Genomic DNA, 27,119 nt, shown 5'->3' on the forward strand with positions numbered 1-27,119 from the left:
TGCCAGTTTCTGACTGGTAATTCAAAGAATATATTGGGGTTACGTGCACCCACAATTTTTACTACTGGTATACAGTGCCATTGTCTGACTGGGAATTCAAAGAATATATTGGGGTTATAAATACCCTCATTTCTTGCTACTGCCATATAGTGCCAGTTTCTGACTGGTAATTCAAAGAATATATTGGGGTTACGTGCACCCACAATTTTTACTACTGGTATACAGTGCCATTGTTTGACTGGGAATTCAAAGAGTATATTGGGAATACAAATACCCTCATTTCTTGCTACTGCCATATAGTGCCAGTTTCTGACTGGGAATTCAAAGAATATATTGGGGTTACGTGCACCCACAATTTTTACTACTGGTATACAGTGCCATTGTCTGACTGGGAATTCAAAGAATATATTGGGGTTATAAATACCCTCATTTCTTGCTACTGCCATATAGTGCCAGTTTCTGACTGGTAATTCAAAGAATATATTGGGGTTACGTGCACCCACAATTTTTACTACTGGTATACAGTGCCATTGTCTGACTGGGAATTCAAAGAATATATTGGGGTTATAAATACCCTCATTTCTTGCTACTGCCATATAGTGCCAGTTTCTGACTGGTAATTCAAAGAATATATTGGGGTTACGTGCACCCACAATTTTTACTACTGGTATACAGTGCCATTGTCTGACTGGGAATTCAAAGAGTATATTGGGAATACAAATACCCTCATTTCTTGCTACTGCCATATAGTGCCAGTTTCTGACTGGTAATTCAAAGAATATATTGGGGTTACGTGCACCCACAATTTTTACTACTGGTATACAGTGCCATTGTCTGACTGGGAATTCAAAGAATATATTGGGGTTATAAATACCCTCATTTCTTGCTACTGCCATATAGTGCCAGTTTCTGACTGGTAATTCAAAGAATATATTGGGGTTACGTGCACCCACAATTTTTACTACTGGTATACAGTGCCATTGTCTGACTGGGAATTCAAAGAGTATATTGGGAATACAAATACCCTCATTTCTTGCTACTGCCATATAGTGCCAGTTTCTGACTGGTAATTCAAAGAATATATTGGGGTTACGTGCACCCACAATTTTTACTACTGGTATACAGTGCCATTGTCTGACTGGGAATTCAAAGAATATATTGGGGTTATAAATACCCTCATTTCTTGCTACTGCCATATAGTGCCAGTTTCTGACTGGTAATTCAAAGAATATATTGGGGTTACGTGCACCCACAATTTTTACTACTGGTATACAGTGCCATTGTTTGACTGGGAATTCAAAGAGTATATTGGGAATACAAATACCCTCATTTCTTGCTACTGCCATATAGTGCCAGTTTCTGACTGGGAATTCAAAGAATATATTGGGGTTACGTGCACCCACAATTTTTACTACTGGTATACAGTGCCATTGTCTGACTGGGAATTCAAAGAATATATTGGGGTTATAAATACCCTCATTTCTTGCTACTGCCATATAGTGCCAGTTTCTGACTGGTAATTCAAAGAATATATTGGGGTTACGTGCACCCACAATTTTTACTACTGGTATACAGTGCCATTGTCTGACTGGGAATTCAAAGAGTATATTGGGAATACAAATACCCTCATTTCTTGCTACTGCCATATAGTGCCAGTTTCTGACTGGGAATTCAAAGAATATATTGGGGTTACGTGCACCCACAATTTTTACTACTGGTATACAGTGCCATTGTCTGACTGGGAATTCAAAGAATATATTGGGGTTATAAATACCCTCATTTCTTGCTACTGCCATATAGTGCCAGTTTCTGACTGGTAATTCAAAGAATATATTGGGGTTACGTGCACCCACAATTTTTACTACTGGTATACAGTGCCATTGTCTGACTGGGAATTCAAAGAGTATATTGGGAATACAAATACCCTCATTTCTTGCTACTGCCATATAGTGCCAGTTTCTGACTGGGAATTCAAAGAATATATTGGGGTTACGTGCACCCACAATTTTTACTACTGGTATACAGTGCCATTGTCTGACTGGGAATTCAAAGAATATATTGGGGTTATAAATACCCTCATTTCTTGCTACTGCCATATAGTGCCAGTTTCTGACTGGTAATTCAAAGAATATATTGGGGTTACGTGCACCCACAATCTTTACTACTGGTATACAGTGCCATTGTCTGACTGGGAATTCAAAGAGTATATTGGGGTTATAAATACCCTCATTTCTTGCTACTGCCATATAGTGCCAGTTTCTGACTGGTAATTCAAAGAATATATTGGGGTTACGTGCACCCACAATTTTTACTACTGGTATACAGTGCCATTGTCTGACTGGGAATTCAAAGAATATATTGGGGTTATAAATACCCTCATTTCTTTCTACTGCCATATAGTGCCAGTTTCTGACTGGTAATTCAAAGAATATATTGGGGTTACGTGCACCCACAATTTTTACTACTGGTATACAGTGCCATTGTCTGACTGGGAATTCAAAGAATATATTGGGGTTATAAATACCCTCATTTCTTGCTACTGCCATATAGTGCCAGTTTCTGACTGGTAATTCAAAGAATATATTGGGGTTACGTGCACCCACAATTTTTACTACTGGTATACAGTGCCATTGTCTGACTGGGAATTCAAAGAGTATATTGGGAATACAAATACCCTCATTTCTTGCTACTGCCATATAGTGCCAGTGTCTGACTGGGAATTCAAAGAATATATTGGGGTTACGTGCACCCACAATTTTTACTACTGGTATACAGTGCCAATTTCTAACTAGGAATTCAAAATGCGCAAGGCTCCCGGAAAGGGACGTGGACGAGGCCGTGGGCGAGGTCGGGGGAATGGTTCTGGGGAGCAAGGTAGCAGTGAAGCCACAGGGCGTCCCGTGCCTACTCCTGTGGGGCAGCAAGCATTGCGCCACTCCACAGTGCCAGGGTTGCTTGCCACATTAACTAAACTGCAGGGTACAAACCTTAGTAGGCCCGAGAACCAGGAACAGGTCTTGCAATGGCTGTCAGAGAACGCTTACAGCACATTGTCCAGCAGCCAGTCAGACTCTGCCTCCTCTCCTCCTATTACCCAACAGTCTTGTCCTCCTTCCTCCCAAAATTCCCAAGCTTCACAGAACAATAACCCCAACTGTCCCTGCTCCCCAGAGCTGTTCTCCGCTCCTTTCATTGTCCCTCAACCTGCCCCTCCACGTCACGATTCCACGAACCTAACAGAGGAGCATCTGTGTCCAGATGCTCAAACACTAGAGTCTCCTCCATCTCCGTTCGATTTGGTGGTGGATGACCAGCAACCCACCCTCATCGACGATGATGTGACGCAGTTGCCGTCAGGGCATCCAGTTGACCGGCGCATTGTGCGGGAGGAGGAGATGAGACAGGAGTTGGAAGAGGAAGTGGTGGATGATGAGGACACTGACCCGACCTGGACAGGGGGGATGTCAAGCGGGGAAAGTAGTGTGGATGTTGAGGCAGGTGCAGCACCAAAAAGGGTAGCTAGAGGCAGAGGCAGAGGTCAGCAGCTTAGGCGAAGCCAGGCCACACCCGGAATCTCCCAAGATGTTCCAGTTCGTACCCAGCCCCGAAAAACTCCCACCTCGAGGGCACGTTTCTCGAAGGTGTGGAGTTTTTTCAAGGAATGCGCCGAGGACAGATATAGTGTTGTCTGCACAATTTGCCTCTCGAAATTGATTAGGGGCTCTGAGAAGAGCAACCTGTCCACCACTTCAATGCGCCGTCATTTGGAATCCAAGCACTGGAATCAGTGGCAGGCAGCAACGGCAGGACAAAGGCCGCCTGCCGTTCACGCCACTGCCACTGCCTCTGCCACTGCCTCTGCCTCTGCCACTGCCACTGCTGACTGTGCTGGCGATGCACTCCAGAGGACGAGCCAGGACACCACTTCATCTGCCTCCGCCACTTTGTTGACTTCTACCTCATCCTCCCCTGGTCCTGTCTTATCTCCTTCTCCTGCACCATCAAAGGCACCATCAGGCGTTTCTTTACAACAACCCACCATCTTTCAGACATTGGAGCGGCGGCAGAAATACACTGCTAACCACCCACACGCGCAAGCCTTGAACGCCAACATCGCTAAACTGCTGGCCCAGGAGATGTTGGCGTTCCGGCTTGTTGAAACTCCCGCCTTCCTGGACCTGATGGCAACTGCGGCACCTCGCTATGCCGTCCCTAGCCGTCACTACTTCTCCCGGTGTGCCGTCCCCGCCTTGCACCAGCACGTGTCACTCAACATCAGGCGGGCCCTTAGTTCCGCGCTTTGCACAAAGGTCCACTTGACCACCGACGCGTGGACAAGTGCATGCGGACAGGGACGCTACATTTCACTGACGGCACACTGGGTGAATGTAGTTGAGGCTGGGACTGCTTCCCAAACTGGCCCGGTGTACCTCGTCTCCCCGCCTAACATTCCTGGCAGGGACACGAGAAGAACACCCCCCTCCTCCTCCTCCTCTACCGCCTCCTCCTCCGCCACCGCCTCCTCCTCCGCCACCGCCTCCTCCTCCGCTGTTAGATTGACCCCAGCTACGAGTTGGAAACGTTGCAGCACTGGCGTTGGTAGACGTCAGCAGGCTGTGCTGAAGCTGATCAGCTTGGGGGACAGACAGCACACTGCCTCCGAGGTGAGGGATGCCCTCCTCGATGAGACGGCAATATGGTTTGAGCCGCTGCACCTGGGCCCAGGCATGGTCGTTTGTGATAACGGCCGGAACCTGGTAGCAGCTCTGGAGCTTGCCGGACTCCAACATGTTCCATGCCTGGCCCACGTCTTCAACCTAGTGGTGCAACGTTTCCTAAAGAGCTACCCCAATGTTCCAGAGCTACTGGTGAAAGTGCGGCGCATGTGCGCCCACTTTCGCAAGTCGACAGTAGCCGCTGCTAGCTTAAAATCTCTCCAGCAACGCCTGCATGTGCCACAACACCGGCTTTTGTGCGACGTCCCCACACGCTGGAACTCAACGTTTCAGATGTTGAATAGAGTGGTTGAGCAGCAGAGACCTTTGATGGAATACCAGCTACAAAACCCTAGGGTGCCACAAAGTCAGCTGCCTCAGTTTCACATCCATGAGTGGCCATGGATGAGAGACCTTTGTGACATCCTACGGGTCTTTGAGGAGTCCACAAGGAGGGTGAGCTCTGAGGATGCGATGGTGAGCCTTACAATCCCGCTCTTGTGTGTTCTGAGAGAATCCCTGATTGACATCAGGGATAACTCAGATCACACAGAGGAGTTAGGGATAGCATCCGATCCGTCACAGCTGGAGAGTAGGTCCACACATCTGTCCGCTTCACTGCGTTTAATGGAGGAGGAGGAGGAGGAGGAGGAGGAAGAAGAGTTGTCCGATGATGTGATGGTGATACAGGAGGCTTCCGGGCAACTTCGAATCGTCCCATTGTTGCAGCGCGGATGGGTAGACATGGAGGATGAGGAGGAAATGGAGATTGAACTTTCCGGTGGGGCCAGAGGAGTCATGCCAACTAACACTGTGGCAGACATGGCTGAGTTCATGTTGGGGTGCTTTACAACCGACAAGCGTATTGTCAAAATCATGGAGGACAACCAGTACTGGATCTTTGCTATCCTTGACCCCCGGTATAAAAACAACATCTCGTCTTTTATTCCGGTAGAGGGGAGGGCCAATCGCATCAATGCTTGCCACAGGCAATTGGTGCAGAATATGATGGAGATGTTTCCAGCATGTGACGTTGGCGGCAGGGAGGGCAGTTCCTCCAGTAGGCAACCAAGTTCTCACCGGTCCACACAAACGAGGGGCACACTGTCTAAGGTCTGGGACACCTTGATGGCACCCCCTCGCCAAAGTGCCGCCACGGAGGGTCCTAGTGTCACCAGGCGTGAGAAGTATAGGCGCATGTTGCGGGAATACCTTTCCGACCACAGCCCTGTCCTCTCCGACCCCTCTGCGCCCTACACGTATTGGGTGTCGAAGTTGGACCTGTGGCTTGAACTTGCCCTATATGCCTTGGAGGTGCTGTCCTGTCCTGCCGCCAGCGTCCTATCTGAGAGGGTGTTCAGTGCAGCCGGTGGCATCATCACTGACAAGCGCACCCGTCTGTCAGCTGAGAGTGCCGACCGGCTCACTTTGATAAAAATGAACCACCACTGGATAGAGCCTTCATTTTTGTGCCCACCTGTGTAAAGCACCCCAACATGAAACTCCATGTCTGTACTCAACCTCTCCAATTCCTCCGCATCCTCATACTCATCCACCATAAGCGTTGCACAATTCTGCTAATACTAGGCTCCCTCCAACATGATTTCCCCCAACTCTGCTGGTTAGAGGCTCCCTCCACCCTGATTTCCACCAACTCTGCTGGTTAGAGGCTCCCTCCACCCTGCTTTCCCACAACTCTGCTGGTTAGAGGCTCCTTCCACCATGAATTTGCCCAAACTGGGCTGTTTAGAGGCTCCCTCCACCATGAATTGGTCCAAACTGGGCTGGTTAGAGGCTCCCTCCACCATTAATTGGTCCAAACTGGGCTGGTTAGAGGCTCCCTCCACCATGAATTTGCCCAAACTGGGCTGTTTAGAGGCTCCCTCCACCATGAATTGGTCCAAACTGGGTTTTTTAGAGGCTCCCTCCACCATGAATTGGTCCAAACTGGGCTGGTTAGAGGCTCCCTCCACCATGAATTGGTCCAAACTGGGGTGGTTAGAGGCTCCCTCCACCATGAATTGGTCCAAACTGGGTTTTTTAGAGGCTCCCTCCACCATGAATTTGCCCAAACTGGGCTGGTTAGAGGCTCCCTCCACCATGAATTGGTCCAAACTGGGGTGGTTAGAGGCTCCCTCCACCATGAATTTCCCAAAACTTGGCTGTTTAGAGGCTCCCTCCACCATTAATTGGTCCAAACTGGGCTGGTTAGAGGCTCCCTCCACCATGAATTGGTCCAAACTGGGGTTTTTAGAGGCTCCCTCCACCATGAATTGGTCCAAACTTGGCTGTTTAGAGGCTCCCTCCACCATGAATTGGTCCAAACTGGGGTGGTTAGAGGCTCCCTCCACCATTAATTGGTCCAAACTGGGCTGGTTAGAGGCTCCCTCCACCATTAATTGGTCCAAACTGGGCTGGTTAGAGGCTCCCTCCACCATGAATTTGCCCAAACTGGGCTGTTTAGAGGCTCCCTCCACCATGAATTTGCCCAAACTGGGCTGGTTAGAGGCTCCCTCCACCATGAATTGGTCCAAACGGGTTTTTAGAGGCTCCCTTCACCATGAATTGGTCCAAACTTGGCTGTTTAGAGGCTCCCTCCACCATGAATTGGTCCAAACTGGGTTTTTTAGAGGCTCCCTCCACCATGAATTTGCCCAAACTGGGCTGTTTAGAGGCTCCCTCCACCATGAATTTGCCCAAACTGGGCTGGTTAGAGGCTCCCTCCACCATGAATTGGTCCAAACTGGGGTTTTTAGAGGCTCCCTCCACCATTAATTGGTCCAAACTGGGCTGGTTAGAGGCTCCCTCCACCATTAATTGGTCCAAACTGGGCTGGTTAGAGGCTCCCTCCACCATGAATTTGCCCAAACTGGGCTGTTTAGAGGCTCCCTCCACCATGAATTTGCCCAAACTGGGCTGGTTAGAGGCTCCCTCCACCATGAATTGGTCCAAACTGGGGTTTTTAGAGGCTCCCTCCACCATGAATTGGTCCAAACTTGGCTGTTTAGAGGCTCCCTCCACCATTAATTGGTCCAAACTGGGCTGGTTAGAGGCTCCCTCCACCATGAATTGGTCCAAACTGGGTTTTTTAGAGGCTCCCTCCACCATGAATTTGCCCAAACTGGGCTGTTTAGAGGCTCCCTCCACCATGAATTGGTCCAAACTGGGGTGGTTAGAGGCTCCCTCCACCATTAATTGGTCCAAACTGGGCTGGTTAGAGGCTCCCTCCACCATTAATTGGTCCAAACTGGGCTGGTTAGAGGCTCCCTCCACCATGAATTTGCCCAAACTGGGCTGGTTAGAGGCTCCCTCCACCATGAATTGGTCCAAACTGGGTTTTTTAGAGGCTCCCTCCACCATGAATTTGCCCAAACTGGGCTGGTTAGAGGCTCCCTCCACCATGAATTGGTCCAAACTGGGGTTTTTAGAGGCTCCCTCCACCATGAATTTGCCCAAACTCTGCTGGTTAGAGGCTCAATCCACCCTGATTTTCAAAACAAATGTTGGTGCCAACCTCAACTTACTACAAGGGCCAAATTCACTGCTGGTGACAAGCTCTCCTCACTGCAAGTGCCAAATACACATGTTTCAAGGTGTTTTCCTACTGTCAGAGAGGTGGTATTGAGTGTGTAAAGTGTGTAGTTGTTAGGCTGTGATGTTGGGGTAATAGAGGGTCTTTGGTGTGTTAGATGCCCCCAGACATGCTTCCCCTGCTGTCCCAGTGTCATTCCAGAGGTGTTGGCATCATTTCCTGGGGTGTCATAGTGGACTTGGTGACCCTCCAGACACGGATTTGGGTTTCCCCCTTAACGAGTATCTGTTCCCCATAGACTATAATGGGGTTCGAAACCCGTTCGAACACACGAACATTGAGCGGCTGTTCGAATCGAATTTCGAACCTCGAACATTTTAGTGTTCGCTCATCTCTATTGCTGAGTTATTGGTACTTCTCAATTAAAACCCCTTACAGAGCAGTCACAGAATCAGAGATACTTCATTTCTGTGAGCTGTAACCCCCATCAGATAGTAGTGGAAGGGAAAATCCTCCTTAGATTAAAGAAGAAAATACTTTTAGCTGTTTATTCTTGGACTGTAAATTCCCCCTCTCAAAAAGGAATGTAATGGGCCATAAGGCAAACAACAAAAGTACCGAACCCGCCCCCAGTCTGGAAAACACCTTTTTCAGTAAAAGTCACATTGCGTTTTTTTGGTACAATATTTGCTACTCTTACCGGATGAAGATCTCCTACATAATACTGTTTCAGCATCTCCCTTGCATCAACAGAATGTCCTACATCCTCAAAGCTCTCTGTTGCATCAGCTCCTGCTTGCTCGAACAGCACCTCTTCTCCTCCTGGATGCTGCAGAAATAAGAAAAGGTAGATTTCCATTAAAAAACCCACAAAAACTGGTGCACGTGGTGGAGTGTCATCTTGTGAGGAAGCTTACAATTTTTGCAGTGTCCATCTTGTAGTCCTATTTTTTTTTTATTAAAAACCTCCTCCAGGATCATACCATTTCCATAAAGTTAGACCAGGTTGGGACCAGTAACTTTAGAGGTGTTTACTAGACTTGGTACAGTACCATGGACTGTGTCACGTATTGCATCTCCCATAACCAAGATGGAGCTTTTTCAGATAGGATTTAGCAAGTAATTAACTTAATTTATCATACCAGTGTGCCACGCAGAATGTCAAAACCTAGAGCGGCTGCTTCTCATCATAAGTGGAAGCGGGGAAGTGGGTACACATCGAGTGCCAGCTCACTCCCTTCTCTGGAAAGTCAGCCCTCTCCTCCATCTGGATTTCTCATAAAAAGATATCGGCATCAAATGCAATGATCGGCAGCAACATGCCCCAGCTGGGGTAAGGATGCAGGGAGGCTCACACTGTCGGTACTTCTATATGAACTAAATGTGCAAGGTAATGGTGTGACATGGCACGGGCAACTGGTGAGTTTAGCGTATCCTAGTACAGAAAAGTTTTAAGTCCCAACCCAAAAGGGCAGTTTTCGTTCAAAAGCGGTTTGAATATTCTGCTCCACCTCTTGGCAAGTATGGCTAGATTCTTCATAGAAGGGTTTGGTGAAAAGGAGGGGATGGTAACTATCTATCCACTGTGTAAGGTTGAAAAGTGTTTGACAGCCGAAGTACCTCTATAAAATTGTGAACCCCAGTGCCCACAGCACAGTTGCAGTACCCTTATAACAGGGCCTTCCCTAATGTCATTAGTTATACAGTACCCCTATAACTGAGGCACCCATAGTGCCCCCTTAAGGATACCCCAGGTCTATCATCAGTCACTGTGATAAATCTGGTGCATTTCAGACTGCCTATTAGTAAATCTGGGTCAGTGAACTTCTAAGGGCTAGTTCACATGGGGGCAAAGAGGCTGATCTTGACAGCAGATTTCGCTTCAAAATCCACCCCAGTGGTCTATGGAGACTGCTAGCTTTTTTTTTTTTCTGCTAGCAGATTTTTCTGCTAGCAGGAAAAAGAAGCGTCATGACTATTCTTCAGGCGTTTTCCGCCTGAATAAAGCAATAGAAGTGAATGGGAGGCGAAAAACTTGCATTTTTTTCGGCCCACTTACTTTAAAGGAAGGGGAAAACAGCCTGGCGTTTTTTGCGGCGGTTTTTACAAAAAAAACCGCTCAAAAAAAAAAACAAAAAAGCTACGAAAAGCGCGGCAAGGTCCAAAAAAAGCTTCCTAATTAGGAAGCGTTTTTGTCCGGTGCCATAACACGTAATTTACATGTGAACTAAGCCTCATTGCTACAATGTCCCTATAACAATGCCAAAAATAGTGCCCAAGTAGATTACTTTAATAAAACCTATCTTTCTACACAAACGCAGCATGCACATCAAATCCTAAAAACATATCCAATTTATTCTCCAGTGGAAACAGAACTTTGTTTTAGGTTTTTTGCTGTGAAGACTTGAAAGTCAAGGTAGAAGTCAAAAATTGCCCATAGGCTTTGAAACTAAATAAAAGTGACATTTTATTTTTAGGTAAAAATATCCCAACCCTAGCTCCCGGGGGAAAATACAAAACAAAAAAAACACCTAAAGGGCTAGTTCACACGGGGGCAATGAGGCAGATTTTGACAGCAGATTTCGCCTCAAAATCCGCCTCCATACAATGGTGGTCTATGAAGACCGCTAGCTGCTAGCAGAAAAAAAGAAGCGTCATGACCGTTCTTCAGGCAAACCCCGTTTTAAACAAAGAAAGATAAATCATACAACCACCTGCAAAACACCATTTTTATAAGATATATGATTCAGATCTGGACTCACAAATGTACAGGGCCCAGAACTGAAACTTGTGCAGGATTCCACGCCGGCTCAGTGTCTGCTCAGAATGTCTTCTGTAGCTATTTATTCCAAGAAAATGTCATTTTTACAGTGATACTTAGATGTTAGTATCAGATAACTGTACAACTCCCCTACATCAGCCGAGCTGTTTGACTATCTGAGAACGAGCTGTTTGACAACTCCCCAAGATGACCAGAATTACTGTCAATGCAGCTCTGGAGTAAAATTCAGCCTGTAAAACACTATTTGTTAACTCAAGGGGAGAAACAAGATGAGTTCTATCTCCGAATCAAACAGAATACCTTTAGCTTTGAGGTGGTCTCACTAGGAAAATGCAAGTATAGCAGAGCGGGTTCAGTATAGCACAAGCAACCATTTGCTGCTCGGTAATCCTACGCCAAGAACATGGCTTACATTGTAGTTAGAAGATTTCATTTTCAATCACAATTGTACAGTTAACACTACAGTTATACAGAAGGGAGATCACCGTGTACAGTACACAGGAGTCAGTATAGTGCTGACTTCTTATCCTTGTTACTTTAATATCCAAGCAGACATAAGTTATTTCCTGTGCCCGGCATGTGCCCGCCAGCACCCACAGCGAGAACTTATTATATAATCTGAACACGCTTTCTGTGTGAATCATCTGCATATGAAGTCATTTGCTTTCCACTCCCATCATCATCCACATGATATAAAACAAGGGGAAAAAAAAAAAAGGAAATGTAAGACACTTGTCTGTAGCCAACACATTAAGCTAGGCATAACATACCCAAGAGCCTTAGGCCCCAAACTATGGAGTCCGCTACAGTGCTGGGCTTAGAGAGCCATAAACTGCCTTGGTTTACACTCCTTGGAAGTGAAGGGTTAAACAGTCTTTTAAGTCGACTTCTAAAGTGATGGAAACATTTCTGCAGAGTATCTCACTCCCCACCAATCGTATGTATGCATTACTGTATTGTGTTGCTTCCCAAGTGTTTTCTAGGACCTTGATGGCCCATCTTTGTTATGGGACATCAACTGTTTAAAATCCCACTCCCGGGATATATTTTATTCTTAAATCCTCTCGTACAGGTCATACTGATATGTAGGGAACGGTGCTGACTGACAAATCACCCACCACATCTTTCACTGAGCTTCAGAACTGGTTCCCCAGCTGGTCATGTGGTCAGCAGACTGACCTGCTGAGTTACACCATAGCCAGAAGGTCCCTGGTTTCTAGGTCTATGAGACTTTTACAGACCTGCATAATAGTGAATTCTAGCTGGTGTATCAATCCCTTGACTAGCTGGGAGACCAGTTCTGGATCTCAAAGTGAAAGATAGGCCGGGTGAGTGCTGGCTGGGTGAGTGCTGGCTGGGTGAGTGCTGGCAATCTTCACTAAATATCAGAATGTGGGGTTAAAAGAATAAAATATATCCCAGAAGAGTGGCTGTATTTGGAGGGGGGTCTCAAACAGTTGTTTGTTACTGGCCCCCATTCTGATGATTGGCGGGGACTGTACCTGTACCCATCTAACATTTAGGTATTATTTAAATATATGGATTTTGTGTTTCCATTCTTCAATATGTATGCTTGCTGTGTGCGAATGGAAAAATTCTGTTTTTAAGCAGCAGCTGAATACTCTATATACTATATCTCTTGCTATAGGGCCTATAGCAAGTCAGGCAGGACAGAAGAGACATTCGTACTTCTGGTGATGTAGCCGGCTCATAGCTCACTTTACCTAAATAAGTATTAATAACTACTACTAATTCTGCAGAAGTAATGATGTGTAATAAGATTCTTTTCTTTTAAGATGAATAGATGTTTGCAATAATTTCCCACACTCGGTAGTGATCAGGTCTACACTTGATCTGCCGCGATCGGTCCCTTCTAATTGTATGCTTACACAAATGACTAGTCGTCACACAAGGAGGATATAAAGTAGATTCTGCAGGGACGGTTATAGAAAGCTTGTGATGCTCTGGAAAGAGTTTCGATGCCTGAAGGAGGGCAGAAATGTTGCAAGAGAAATTACAGTGAAAGTTGGAAGCTGTAAAAGTCATTCTGGATGTGAGCTCATCACAGGGCAACCGTTCCACAACCAGCCACAGGGCACTGAACACGAGGAGCACGGGCACCAGATAAATAGGGAAGACAGGCAATCACGATTAGTGTATTAAGAAATGCCCATGTGAAAAGACACATTGTTTAAAGTTCACGTGTGCAATAAATCAGACGTGAGAGGAACGGATCCTCACCCATCCCCCCATGCCCAGTATTAGCAGCTCTCTAATATTTCTACTACCTGTCCTTCACTGTCACTATAAGTTGGGCACTATGTAGGTCAATTAAAGGGGCAAGAAGGCTGTTGTAATGGCCATTAACACATTGTGAATGAAGAGAAGCAGGGGTTTCACAAACCGCTGTAAGAAGGGTCAGTATTCTGCAGGTGATAGGGATGAAGATGTAGGGATTTAGTTTTCTTGCAGGTGATCCCTCTCCATTAACTAATCACTACTGGGTTTAACCTGTCCGAACTTTTTGGTTTGCCAAACTGCTCACAGGACTGTATGTTTAAGGGTCACATCTACACTGGAGTCTTCACGGCAAACGCCACCTAAAATCGGCAGAGAGAAGAGTTCTGCAAGGAGGACTTTAACCCTTAAGTCTATCATAATGATATATGTAGGACAGTGGTGTATGATAGACACCATGATAGTACTTAAGGGTTAATCTCCGCCTATTTCGGTATAAAACTGGCAGAAACCCAGAAGACCCCAATTATAGTCTGCAGGGTTCGTGGGTAACTGGTTTTTAAGAAGACAGGCTTTGCATCTTTGGGGTCCCCATGAGGACCAAAGCGATCGTGTGAACTGAGCATAAGCGAGTTTAAACACATCTACAGTGTGGTCCATTTAAATAGTGCAGCACATACAAGCATCACATGCCTGCTGAGCGTTTCCATACAAAGAAGTGTCTTTACCAGTCATCCCTCCCTTAAAGGGTACCTGAGTTTTCATGAAAAGTTGAAATATCTACATGGTCTTGATAGGCAGTCAAGTTATTCTGTTGAAAATACTCAAACTATAGCTGAAATACAATTTACATTTCTATCTGAGGCTGCGAGTGGGTACAGTAAGCAGCAGTCTGTCCCTCTCCCCCATCCATTATTAATAATGTTCTGCTATTCTGCCAGAAATCACTATAAAACTGCAAACAAATACCTGAGAAAAGTGACCATAATATCCAGTAAGCCCAAGCACCAAAAGTCCAGGACCAATAGATTGCAAATGCAAGGCAAATACAGGCAGCCAGGCATATAAAACACAAGAAAAAAAATTCTGTGAAGCTGCTGTTGTTGGTGAACAATATTCCATCTGTAAGCACACGAGCAGCCAGGAGACTCCACTGCAGAAAATTGGCACCAACGACTTTTCTCTCCGTGGGTTTTAAGTATAAATATGGCAGACACCTGGAGGAGCCTACTATGGTCTATGGGGGTCTGCAGGTGTCCACAGTTTTAGCAGACCGACTCTCCATCCTTCGGGTTCCCCAGTGGACACGAACAACAGAGACCTGTATACAGATGTGAACCTAGCCTTACCAGTTTACTTTCTCTGCTTTCAATCATTCTTGTTGTGGATATAAAAATCAGTCCATGGTCATGTGATGGATAGACAGGTGCACAGCTTGTTATAGTCACAGCACAGTAATCAGACATCTCCCTGGTAATGAGCTGTGCACTCATCACATGACCATGGACTGTTCAGCACATGACCATGGACTGTTCAGCACATGACCATGGACTGTTCAGCACATGACCATGGACTGTTCAGCACATGACCATGGACTAATATTTATCCACTGGGAGTACGGTAAGTAGAAAGAATTTTAGAAAGCAGATTTGATACAGAAATATACTGGAAATTACATAACTTTTTATTATGCAAACAATAACATTTGTCTCAATATTAGTCTTTTAAGTAAAGTGCATTACATCATGGTCCAAAATCACCTTCTCTGTAAAATAAGACTAGTTACCTCAAAAGTTAGTGATATTGATTAGAGATGAGCGAATATACTCGATCGAATACCTCCGCCGCATAGCTCCCGGCGCCAGGGAAGGTGGGAGGAGCAGTAAAAATTCGATGCCCCGGAAGCGTTTTTGCACCGAGAGCTATGCGACAGAGGTATTCGATCGAGTATATTCGCTCATCTCTAATACTGATAAAAAAATTAAACATATTACTCACTTCCTCACATTTTGTCTCCCAGCATTTGTGGTCCTGTGACCGTACCAAGTAATGACATAAGTGGCGCTGCTGTTGCAGGTGTACCTATGTCCCAAGCACCCCTGGCTAGGACAGTTCTTGGGCTACTCTGCAGAACACACAGCCCATAGAACAGTAGAGCAATGTTCGTGGCGAAAAAAAGCAAACCCTTTTCCTAATCTCCAACAAATCCTTAAAGCCCCATCAGTGGTTTTCTTTTCAGCAGTCTCACCAAGGTGAATGAAACAATGGTTCTGTATGTACAACATCATTTAATTTACGCAGGGGACTCAGGGACCTGAATTCTTGTAGGACCCCTAGAAATCTTGTGTATATGCGATAATAGGGGTTGTCCCTTCAAAAGCATTTAAGATTTCTGTAAAATTGCTGTATCACACACTTTCACCTTTACCCTATATAGCTAACATGGAGTCATCCTCACATGGTGTGATGCAATAGTAAATATATGTAAACCACAAGCATGCTCACTAGTGAGCCACATGCAGCCTGGCAGCATAAATACACATTTGCACACACAAATAGAAACACTAGACGTACCACACCCCACTAATAGGTTGATAGTCAGAAGCTCTGAAACGGAGAACAGACCTAAGACCTTGGTTTAACCATGTCATCTCTGTAACTGATGTCAGAAGATGACTGTAGCATACGCACACAATTTACAGCTGTGTGAAAGTTGCAAGTGGGGCAAGGCATGGCAAACTTTTCACCCTGTCAAAAGTAGCTGTCCACCCTCCCTCTGGGCACTTTGTTATGCAGTGGGTGAACCATGTGAGAAGAAGAGTTTTGACTTGCACACAGCACCCCCATGTGGCAAGTGCTGGTAATAGCAAGCCACGTGTCAGAAAAATAAAAACAAGGAGGCCTTGCACACTAAAGTCAGTGACACAAGCATGGCTGTGCACCAAATATCCCAGCTAGGGGTGCAATATGAAGGAAAATCATTATTTCAAAGTTTTTACATATGAAAAGGAGAGTCCACCACCTCCCCAATGCATTCATCTCTTATCGGTAATAACAGACCTTTATTATGTATGTCAATGGTGCTATATAAATAAATAATAATAAAATTAATTCCATGGTGCTTTACATTTGGGGGTTACATACAGTACACAGAATATACAGGTAGATATAATACTAAAAATGACCGACTGGCTCAGCTGTGAGGGCAGGCTACTACCAAAGACTCTCTGCCCACATCCCAGACTTCATATCTGCAGATGAGAAGAGGAAACTCTACATCCTACTGGGAGAAGAAGAGGCCACTGTGGAGATCGCTGCCCAATACGTGTCCAGCTGTCACCAAATAAGAGGAAGATGAGACTCCACGGACTGTTGTACCCCAAACCACCCGCCCCACCCCACCTCCCCATATAGCAGTCACCAACTAAGAGGAAGATGAGATTCCATGGACTGTTATACCCCAAATCAGCCACCCCCCCCCCCATACTCTCCCCCTCGACTGCAACTCCCCCCCCCCTCCCTTTACTAGCTTTGGCAATGCCAAATACCCATTCGGACGTGCCAATAAAGCCTATTTGATTTGGTAGAGGGCCCTGCCCGCAAGGGCTTACAATCTATGGGGGAAATTTTGCAGATGAGGAGAAAAATAACTTACAAGTCTTATGCAGATGAGTCTTTTGGTGCAATGGGGAAGGGCCTTCAGTTCCCTGGAGCACTGTTCAGGCCACTCAGACCCCTACCATTTCCTGCCTGTGCTACCCTGTACAGTGAGAATGGATTCTTCCACTGCTATGACATCATCCATCTTTTCTGAGCGGGAAAAGCAGTGCTCCCAGAGCTGAGAGCCTACTCCCCCATGCACCAACCACCTCATTTGCAGAAGATTTCAAAGTTGTTTTTCTTCAAATCCACAAACATAAGAAAGATTCATAGCTGAGCTTTCAGAATTGTATACTTAGGGGCCATTCACACAGCTGAAAATGAAGAAGAATTTAGGCGGACTTCCATTCTAGAGTGGAGGTCAGGTCAGCGTGTGCAGCACTCCATTCGTTTCAATGGGAGCAGTACAGACAGCTCAAGTGTTCCCACTGAAATGAATGGAGTGATATGCACGCCAGCCCAACCACACCACATTCAGAATGAGGGATAAAGCTTCCCTGTCCTCCTCATAAGAAAGTAGTTGTGAGGTTAAAGACAATTATCCCTATCCATGGTACAGGGGATAAGTGTCCGATTATCGGGGGCTCAACTGATGGGTCACCCAGATATCAGAAGGATGGTGGGTGAAAAGTCTTCTTGTGAATGGAGCATCAGTATGTTCTTGTGTGACTGCAGCTCAACTTATAGCTATGCTGCTGCCAGGACAAAATAACGCTAGGTTCACACCTGCGTTCAGGGTCTCCGTTCTATGGTTTCCGTCTTCTGCATGCCAGAAGACGGAAACCATAGACCGGGTCCGGCCGTGAGCAGCGGTGAGCGTTTTATGCTCATCGCCACGAAACCGGATTTTTTTTATCCGGACACAGAGTACTGCATGTCCGACTCTGTGTCTGGATTATAAAACCCGTTTTCGCAGCGGAGAGCCTAAAACGCTCACTGCCGCTCACGGCCGGACAGCTTTCTCACCTATTCAAATGAATGGGTGAGAAAGACTCCTGCAGGTTTCCGTCTCCTGCCTCTGTTTTAGGCAGGAAACGGAAACCTCAAGTACGGAGGGCCGGGCGCAGATGTGAACGAGCCCTTATTTATATAGCGCCAACAAATACTGCAGCACTTTACAAACTGTAGGGTGCAAGTACAGACAAAAAGACATTACAGAGTAATAGTCAATTTATACAATGGGACTGAGGGCCCTGCTCACAAGAGCTTACAATCTATGAGGTAAAGGGGGTGACACAAGTAGTAGCAGGGGTGGCATCAGAGGTAGTAGTGCTTATAGAGCAGTCCAGCCTTCGTTGTGATAAAGGTTATTTTCGTTACATATAAATAAAGTTGTATGAGCAGTCATCAGTCAGTGTCTAATGTGCAGATGGTGCCTGGATATATAGTTATAGTCCGATACGGAATCATATAATGTGGGAGTGTGAACAGAGGGGGGTTAGTTTTAGGGATTTTAACTGTAGAAGGGTTTACATTAGGAATTGTGATAGGCCTGCCTGAAAAGATATGTCCTTAGTTTGCGCTAGTAGCTGTAGAAATTGGGAGTTAATCAGGTTGAACGGGGTAGAGCCTTCCAGAGAAGTGGTGCAACTCGGGAGAAGTCTTGTATACGGGTGTGGGAGGTTCTGATAATAGAGGATGTAAGTCTTAGGTCATTGACTAAACAGAGAGCACAGGTTGGGCAATAGACAGATGAGGGATGAAATGTAGGGAGGGGCAGCATTATGAAGAGCCTTGTGGATGAAGGTGATAACTTTATATTGTATTCTGTAATGAATAGGCAGCCAATATAGTGACTGATGCAGACCGGAGACATCGCTGGACCATCAAGACCAGGGGTGCCCAATACGTCGATCGCGGGATGCAGCCAGGGATACCCGGTGTCTGCTTGTTCACAGAGCAGGCTGAGAGTCGACTCTCAGCCTGCGCTGTGAACAAGCACTCCGGACACTTGCAGGCCGAGCAGCAGCAGCTCCGGGGGATGACGCGCTCCCCGCTCTTAGGGTTGGAGGGAGCCGGGGTGCTGCTTGTTCACTGCCGCAGCCCCGGCCTGCCAGTGTCCAGAGATAACTCTCAGCCTGCGCTGTGAACAAGCAGACATCGGGGATCCCTGGGCGGCCACAGAACGCTGCTGTCTCCTGCTCTCACGCTCCGCCCGATCCCACCCACAAGAAGTGGGTATAGATCTTTTGCCTTGCTCAGTTTATAAAGTAGCTCACATGCTGAAAAAGTGTGAGCACCCCTGATCTAGACTGATAGATGAGCCTGGCCGCTGCATTCAGAATAGATTGTAGAGGGGAGAGTTTTAGAGAGGAAGACCGATTAGAATTAAACTCTGCAGCCCCATAGATGTGAATGGATTGCAGTCACACAAGTGCACTGGTGGTCCATTCACACAGAGGCTTTAGGACAACTTCCAGACGCCATCCTCCTGATCACTGAGGGACCTAGCCATTAGGCCCTCAGTGATCACTTATCCATGTCCTGTGGATAGGGGATACGTGTCCATGACAGCATATCTCCTCCCCATGCACGCTTCTAATAAGACACCAACTTGATTTATGGATTTCTCTTGTCTCAAGCTATCAATCTCATGATGACTCAGCACAGTGTCCCATGGTAATCTAGAGTCAGTACCATCTATGCCTGCACCGAGGACAATAAAGTTATCCTTCTTTGTATACTTTGCTTGTTTAGGAAAGTATATAAATATATTGCAGGTACTGTGAAACTTTCTGCAGAATTTCCGCTACCTCAGGCCCCAGTCTTACAATGATTTCTTTTCTACTTACGCTAGGTTCACGCCTATATTCGGGTTTGCATTCAGGGGAATCTGCTTGGGTGTTTCTACTCGAAAAGACGAAAAATGCAGAGAGAAGAGTGTTGCTTGCTGGACTTTTATCTCCATATTTTTAAAGGGGAATGGGGCATGGATTCCCCCGGCGGAGAGCAGTCGCAGGTGTGAACCTAGCCTTAAAAGGGTTTTCCAGGCTTAAAGGGGTATTCCCATGACGCTTGTTCACTAACCTGCAGGCTGTTGTGCTCTCTTCACTTTTCTCGGCACATAGGTGGGCGGGGTTTCACTTGCAAGGGATTGGTTGTAAATGAATTACCACAGTGTGAAGCTGATGTAGCAGAGTTGGATGCGAGTCAGTTTGCATTACATACAGAGGTAATGGACTCCCTATCTCAGCCCTTATCAGCTAAATTCAATTAAACCGACTGATAAGAGCTCAGAAATCCCTGAGCTCCCCTACTTAAAAGACACAAACAGCTCAGAGCTGCTCCCAGCCCTTTCCTCCCCCCTGAGAGCAGGCAGCTACATCACTTGACAAATGAGCAGATAATCCCAAGGGCCATATAAACGGAGTGTAAACAATGAAGTGAATAAATTAACACAGCGGCCAAACAAAGCAGTTTTGATAAAGCAATGCATTTAGGAAAAGTCTTAAATCCACATAGACTAGCAGTATAGATAGGATCCTTGTGATGGGACAACCCCTTTAACACTTTGAGAACATATCCTAATTAGAGATCAATGTTAGATTGGCTGGAGTCTTGAGATCAGCTATTTGAAGTGTGATAGCTGCACTCCTTGAGCGCTACTTCTGCTTCACAAGCCATTGCCATCACACTCATTGGTCACATGGCCTTTGTGCAGCTCAAGTGAATGGGTAAGAGCTGCAAAACCGAGCACAATTTAGAAAACCCTTTACAACATGCAAAATGTGCACACCTTTTTTTTTTAAGGCTAAAACCCCACGTTGAGGAAACACAGCTTTTTTTGTTGCAGAAATCTACAACAGAAAAAGCTGCATTTCCGCAACGTGGGGCTTCAGCCTATAAGTATTTCGATTGGGAAGCACCCTGTACCCATCATTGAAAAAAAAACAGAAAGCAAAATCCCTTTGATCATTTAGTCACCAAATAACCTTGTCAGGGGCACTGGATACCAGGAAGTGCAGCCGCCCATCAGCTTCTCTGGAACGCTGCTTTTATCATATGCCAAGAGGCCAAAAACTGGCAGCAACTCACAGCAGTTATAACGCAAGGAGGCAGCAACCTTTGATTCTCAAGTATCTAGTGGAAAACAGTGCGGGCTGGGGGCGTCTAACAGCATTATGTAGGCTGCCAATTGTAAGAGTATAATGTGGCACATTTCCGTTTTGACCACCTGAAATATCAGCATCGTGCGGGGCTACAATACTATTAGTTTAGGCAAACAGCACCTGAAGTCAGGATATTATCCGCAGCCAAAATATGGTGTGAAAGTAACCCAAAATGGATTTGAATAGAACATAAATGATTTAAGGATGGCTGGTACAGAGGCTTTGAATGATATGACTAGGGTAGTAACCAGCACAATGAACTTCCTCTTTTCCCCTTGCAAAAGATGGTCATTATGTTTAGAACTATAGGGACCAATGTTACCTACCAAAATGCCTCCATAACGTGCCCAAAAAATGCCCCTCTATGAACCACCAGCAAGCAGAACTGCTTTATATAGCTATTGTGGTGCCCAATATTAAAATTCTGAATGTCACCCAAACAACTATCTGCCCAAATTGTGCATATTCACATCTGTGAATCTGGATACATAAAGCTGCAGTGTAAAGTATGGAGGAGTAGAGCTGCTATAGACTGCAGTCACTGCATCCACTGCAGCAGAGAAAGGCATACAGCCGACAATGAATACAATAGATGGCAAGTAAACACTGGCTTAAAGGGATTCTATCATTAGAATCTTTATTTATTTTTAACTAAGAACACATTGGAATAGCCTTAAGCTAGTCTTCTCTTACCTTTCTTTTTCTGATCCACGCTGCCTTTCCTGAGAAGTTTCTTATTTCTTCCATATGTAAAGGAGTTTTCAGACATCACAGGGGGCGTACCTTGTGCTGTCCGAAAACTCTCCAGCGACGCCTCCATCTTCTTCTCCCAACCGCCTCTTCGCCGCATCAGTCGGCCATTTTCCTCAGGCCTCTTACACGTGCGCCCATTTAGCCACAGAAAACCAAATGTGCCTAGTCAGCGATTTCGGATGATGATGCGGCCGTTGACACAGTGAAGAGGTGGTTGGGAGAAGAAGATGGAGGGGGTCGCTGGAGGGTTTTCAGACAGCACCCCCTGTGCTGTCTGAAAACTCATTTACATATGGAAGAAAGAAGAAATCACTCAGGAACAACGGCGCAGATCAGAAAAAGAAAGGTTATAAAAGAATAGCCTTACTTAAGGCTATTCCGACATGTTCTTAGTTAAAAAAGGGATGCTAATGATAGAATCCCTTTAAGTATAATCATATGCCAGGACCTGAATGGAAGAGGTTTTGGCAAAACAGAGGAAATATTTTTACTGCGTGAACTTAGCTTAAACAGTTAAAATCAATCAGTAGCGCCACAAAAGGTCACAGCGCATCCGTGGCCTAGTATATTGTTGCTAAGTCCCTAATTGAAGAGTAACGGTACTATACAGTGCCAAATAGGTGCTAGGCACAGTTAATTTGTGACAAGGCGCCAGTCCCCTCATAAATCAGACACACGCCCCTGCGCCAGGAACAAGACCTCCGCCACTTACGAACTGTCGTAGGTTTCCGGTATAACTCATGCCAGAAAACAAGTTATAATAGATATATCGGGCCAAGCCAGTGAAGGCGGTTTGTGGCACAAGAATGTACCCTGCACCTAATATAGTACCAAAATATCAAACTGGCATAGGACAATTGATAAGACACTCCCAATGTTCCTTCCTATGACAGATGATCTTTTACACAAAGATATCTGCAGTGGAATTTCAGCGTTCAGTAGTGACCTACAGGATTGTGGGAATCTAAATCTATTTTGGACATAAGCAACTTCTGTTGGGGGTCACATTCCACTTAGCTCACCAACAGAAAGACCTGCTATAACTTATTCCTTATTAATTTTTTTTTCCAACTAGGATTTGAGGTCTTCAAGTCTAAAAAAAAACAACAAAAAAACAAAACCTGACAAACCTTGATTTTCTGTCTGTGATTGTCAGTAACAGCAGGGGGTATTATCATTTGTTCCCCAAGCTCTTCTGTCATGGCACATTGTAATTTAACAAAGGATGGGAATCCTATAAGAGGGCTAGACAATAGGGCTGTACATTATGAGTGGTATTCCACTGAAATGGACAGGATGGAGAAAACATTGAGAGCATAGCTAAGAACACTCCTGGCTGATCAGCCAAGCAGAACTCAATGATACTCCCAAATGTACTCTTCAGCTGGATGACCATACCAGTATAAAGACCCGGAGCGGAAAGCCACGACTGTCGTAAGTTGCGACAAGCGCATTTTGGTCTGGATTCTGACGCGGCTTCCTGCGTCAAAATCCGGACCAAATAACTACGTGTGAACTAGCACTAAGGGTATCGCCATTTTGCTCTTTGGAGCAATGACAATGCCCTCATTGTTCCAAATAAATCATGTGCATATTGACAAAAACATTGAATTCTTGGCAATAGAGGCACTGACTCACATGGCGAAGACAATGTAACTCAGGTGTGACCTCTCTGCTGGGCTGGTTAATATGTTGTTCTGGTGACAGACTACCTTTAACGTAGAACATTAGGCGAATCTTCAAAAGCCCTGGTCCGATACTAAGGAGCGGGCTTATAGCAACTGTCACAGGTCCCCGCTGAGGTCAATAATTGGCTTTGCTTCTAGTATAAAACCGGCGGACAGAAAAGTCCTACATACAGAACAAAACAACTCTGATGATTTTCAGCAATTCCTACGGAGACTCCAATGCAGATGTGAACCTGGCGAGAAATGGAATAGCACAAGACGCTATTGTTGAGGTCCAACATCACCACTTGGCACATGGCACCCCATCAAGGGAGGGATTCCTGTACTTTTTGTTTTGTCTTTCACTCCCTTCATGTGTTTTGTTATGCTTTTTTTTCCCCCACCAAATATTAAGGCTGAGGCCAAGTTCACATCTGCTTTGGATACTCTACTGCAAACACTGCCAGAAATCAGTGGTAAGAAAAATCATGTAAGGGGGACTTTCTCTACGTTTGTTTTCAGTATGAAAACAGAAGACTCATGATGGATCCTCATTATAGTCTATGGCGTCTGCCGGCATTCGCGGGTAAAAGCTGATTTAGCTATCAGGCTCTCAGTCGTTCGGTTTCCCCGGGGGATCCAAATGATGGAGAGCCCAGTGTAGATGTGAACCTAGCCTGAGCAATTTTTGTAAGAAAATAAAATCTCAGTTTTTTTCCAAGGTTAGGTTTTTGCTTAATCCTTTAAAGACCCAGGGTAATTAAAATGTCCAGAAAGTTCAGATTTCTGCAAGGAGACTATGGAAGGTAAAAAATTTAAAACAAACGCCAACCTCTCCACAAACATACTCACCTGTCCCCCATCACTGTACAGTCTCGCGGCGGCTTGTTCATGCGGAAGTGCTCGGCACATGTGACTGATGAGGCCAAATCAGCGGCCTAAGGAAAGGAACTGAAACGTCACAGGTGATGTACGTGAGTGAAGTCTCGAGTCCTTTCCTTAAGCTGCTGATTGGCCTTAGTAGTCATGTAAGGACTTCCACTTGAACAAGACCCAGAGTGCCTTAGGACCGGACAGCAGTAGGAGACAGCAAAGTACTAGGTACAAAAGTATACGTTTTTTTTTTTTTTTTTTTTCCTTTTTTCACCTTTCATGGCCTCCTAAAATTCATGGACAATCCCTTTAATACTGAAACTTCTTTCATATTTTCTTCCTACGCCCCTCCCCCCTTCAAAAACTCATAACTTTTTTATTTTATTGTCAACATGGTTATGTAAGGACTTGGTTTTTGTGGGATGAGTTATACTTTTTTGGTACATATAATGTTTGATTCATTATAAGCTTTTATTAATGTTTCAAGGAGTGATCTTTGTGACAAAAACTTGCAATAGATCACAAAGACTTCACAGTGTCTTATCTGTAAGAATCCCAATGCTTCCAGTGGTAGGATTCCAGAGTGCCTTGGCTGTAGGGATCATGAGGGTCCTAGTGGTATGACCCCCACAGTTTCTTAGCTGTATGGATCACATGGGTCCTAGTTATGGGACCCCGATATTGGCTTAGTTGTAGAGATCACAAGGATCCTAGTGTTAGGACCGCCATAGTGGCTTAGATGTAGGGATCACAAGGATCCTAGTGTTAGGACTGCCATAGTGGCTTAGATGTAGGGATCACAAGGGTCCTAGTGGCGGGACCTCCATAGTGGCTTAGCTGTAAGGATCACAAGGATCCTAGTGTTCGGACCGCCATAGTGGCTTAGATGTAGGGATCACAAGGTTCCCAGATGTCAGACCTCAATTATACACTGACAGCATTTGTAATATACATAAGCAATGCTCATATTGAGATAGGGGATCACAATACATCACCCCACCTCCACTTCTTTTTCATAAGGTTAGAAAGTCACTTAACTGGTCCAATTTGCATTGAATATTTATACAGGGAGTCATCACACAATGGGGATCACTAATGCTCAGCTATGGTCAGGACTGCCTGCTCTTTCAGGTGACTTTCGTGCACATCTCGGTGCATTCAGATCACTGGAGACTGTGCACAATATTGCTTCAGCATCTAAGCTGCAAAGCACCCACCATGATCCCCCCTCCCTTCCCCAAGTAATGCCTGGCAGACTCACCTCTTCCACAAAGCGTGTAATATCATACACCCGGCCATGGATGACCAGCCACAGCTCCTTAGCACTGTTTCTTTTCCTGACATCTTCCAGTGTGTAGTAAACCACCTGAGACTCCTCGCTGGGGCTGCCTTCACTGTGCGCCATTGCCAGTGTGTGGAGAACGCGTTACGTAACTCGTCGCGCTATGACTGCTTCCAACTTCCGTACATCGACGCCTTACACTCGGCTCATGGACACTGGTGAGGTCTCCAAGGCGACAACCAATCGCCTTCAAGAAGGCGGGACATGTGTCAGACAACTGACCAATCAACACCGCCCTTGCCTTCAGGCCACTGACGAATTAGAATATACGTCAAAAAGCGTGGAGTTCCCAGAATCCATCTTTGACACGGGCACGGACGTGAATCAAAGGCTAAGTCAAAGGTCATCATTGTGGTGAAGAAATTACTAGAAGTGTTTTATTCATTTATTATTCTAAGAAACTTAATACAGAATTTATTACCAGGTGCTGGTCAGCAGACACAATAAATAGTCCATTTACCATGTATGAGGTTTACTAGCTATTGTGAGAGAGATGTGATATATAGGTATATATGGTAAACACAAAATATGGGACAGTATGGACAGTATCTGTAAAGTGCTGCGTTATATGATGGCGCTATATAAGTGAGCAAAAGGAATAATAAACAAAAAATCAAGGCTCCCAGTAGGGGTCGCTTACTGGATTTACGTATTGATGGTCTATTCTTAGGATAGGTCATCAATATAACATTGAGGAAGTGGGACACCTAGGACCCCTGCAGATCAGCTGTTTGGAGAGGTACAAGTTCTGCAGCCTTTTCCCTATTATGATGACATCACTTTCATTGGGCATATGGTACAGTGGCTGTTCAGTCCCATTCCCTTGAGGCTGAGCTGCAATACCAAGCAAAAGCAAACTGTGCTTGGTATTCAAATAAAGAGGCCACAGTGTTTACCTGAACACTACAGCCCCTTTGGCTGGCTGACCTGAAGGGGTCCCGGTTAGAGATGAGCGAACATTAAAATGTTCGATATTCAATATTTGTTACAAATAGCATCTCAATATTCGACTATTTGAATGAATATCGAACCCCATTATAGTCTATGGGAGAAAATGCTTCTCTACAGGGGATCTCACCATTCGACTCAGGAGAGTCACCAAGTCCACTATCACACCCCAGGAAATGATGCGAACACCCTGCAATGCAACTGGGACAGCAGGGGAAGCATATCTGGGGGCATCAAGTACCTTTATTATGTCGGGATCCCCTGTCAGCTTGCGATATGCCAGAGCGGACTTTTTCCCATAGGAATGCATTGACTAGCGTTGATTGGCCAGTCTACGACATTCGGCCAATCAACGCTGGTTCTGCCTGAGGAGGCGGAGTCTAAGAGCCGTCCACAGCAATTTCCATTCTGGTCCAATTTTAGACTACGCCTCCTTCGGCAGAACCAGCGTTGATTGGCCGAATGCTGTAAGACTGGCCAATCAACGCTGGTCAATGCAT

At 45.5% G+C, this 27,119-nt stretch overlaps 1 protein-coding gene across 1 annotated transcript in view; it reads right to left on the reverse strand.

Annotated features, from left to right (window-relative positions):
• CYB5B (cytochrome b5 type B) overlaps positions 1-25,818 on the reverse strand; it is a 36,861-nt gene extending 11,043 nt beyond the window's left edge. The window contains exons 1-2 of the mRNA XM_075282012.1: positions 25,591-25,818; positions 8,948-9,076 (exon numbers count right to left, since the gene is read on the reverse strand). Coding sequence (XP_075138113.1) covers positions 8,948-9,076; positions 25,591-25,734 — 273 coding nt within the window. The 5' untranslated portion in view covers positions 25,735-25,818. The remainder of the gene's footprint in view (positions 1-8,947; positions 9,077-25,590) is intronic.
• Between the last annotated feature and the right edge of the window lie 1,301 nt (positions 25,819-27,119).

This window comes from Leptodactylus fuscus, chromosome 7 (assembly GCF_031893055.1).
Source record: "Leptodactylus fuscus isolate aLepFus1 chromosome 7, aLepFus1.hap2, whole genome shotgun sequence".
NCBI lineage: Eukaryota > Metazoa > Chordata > Amphibia > Anura > Leptodactylidae > Leptodactylus > Leptodactylus fuscus.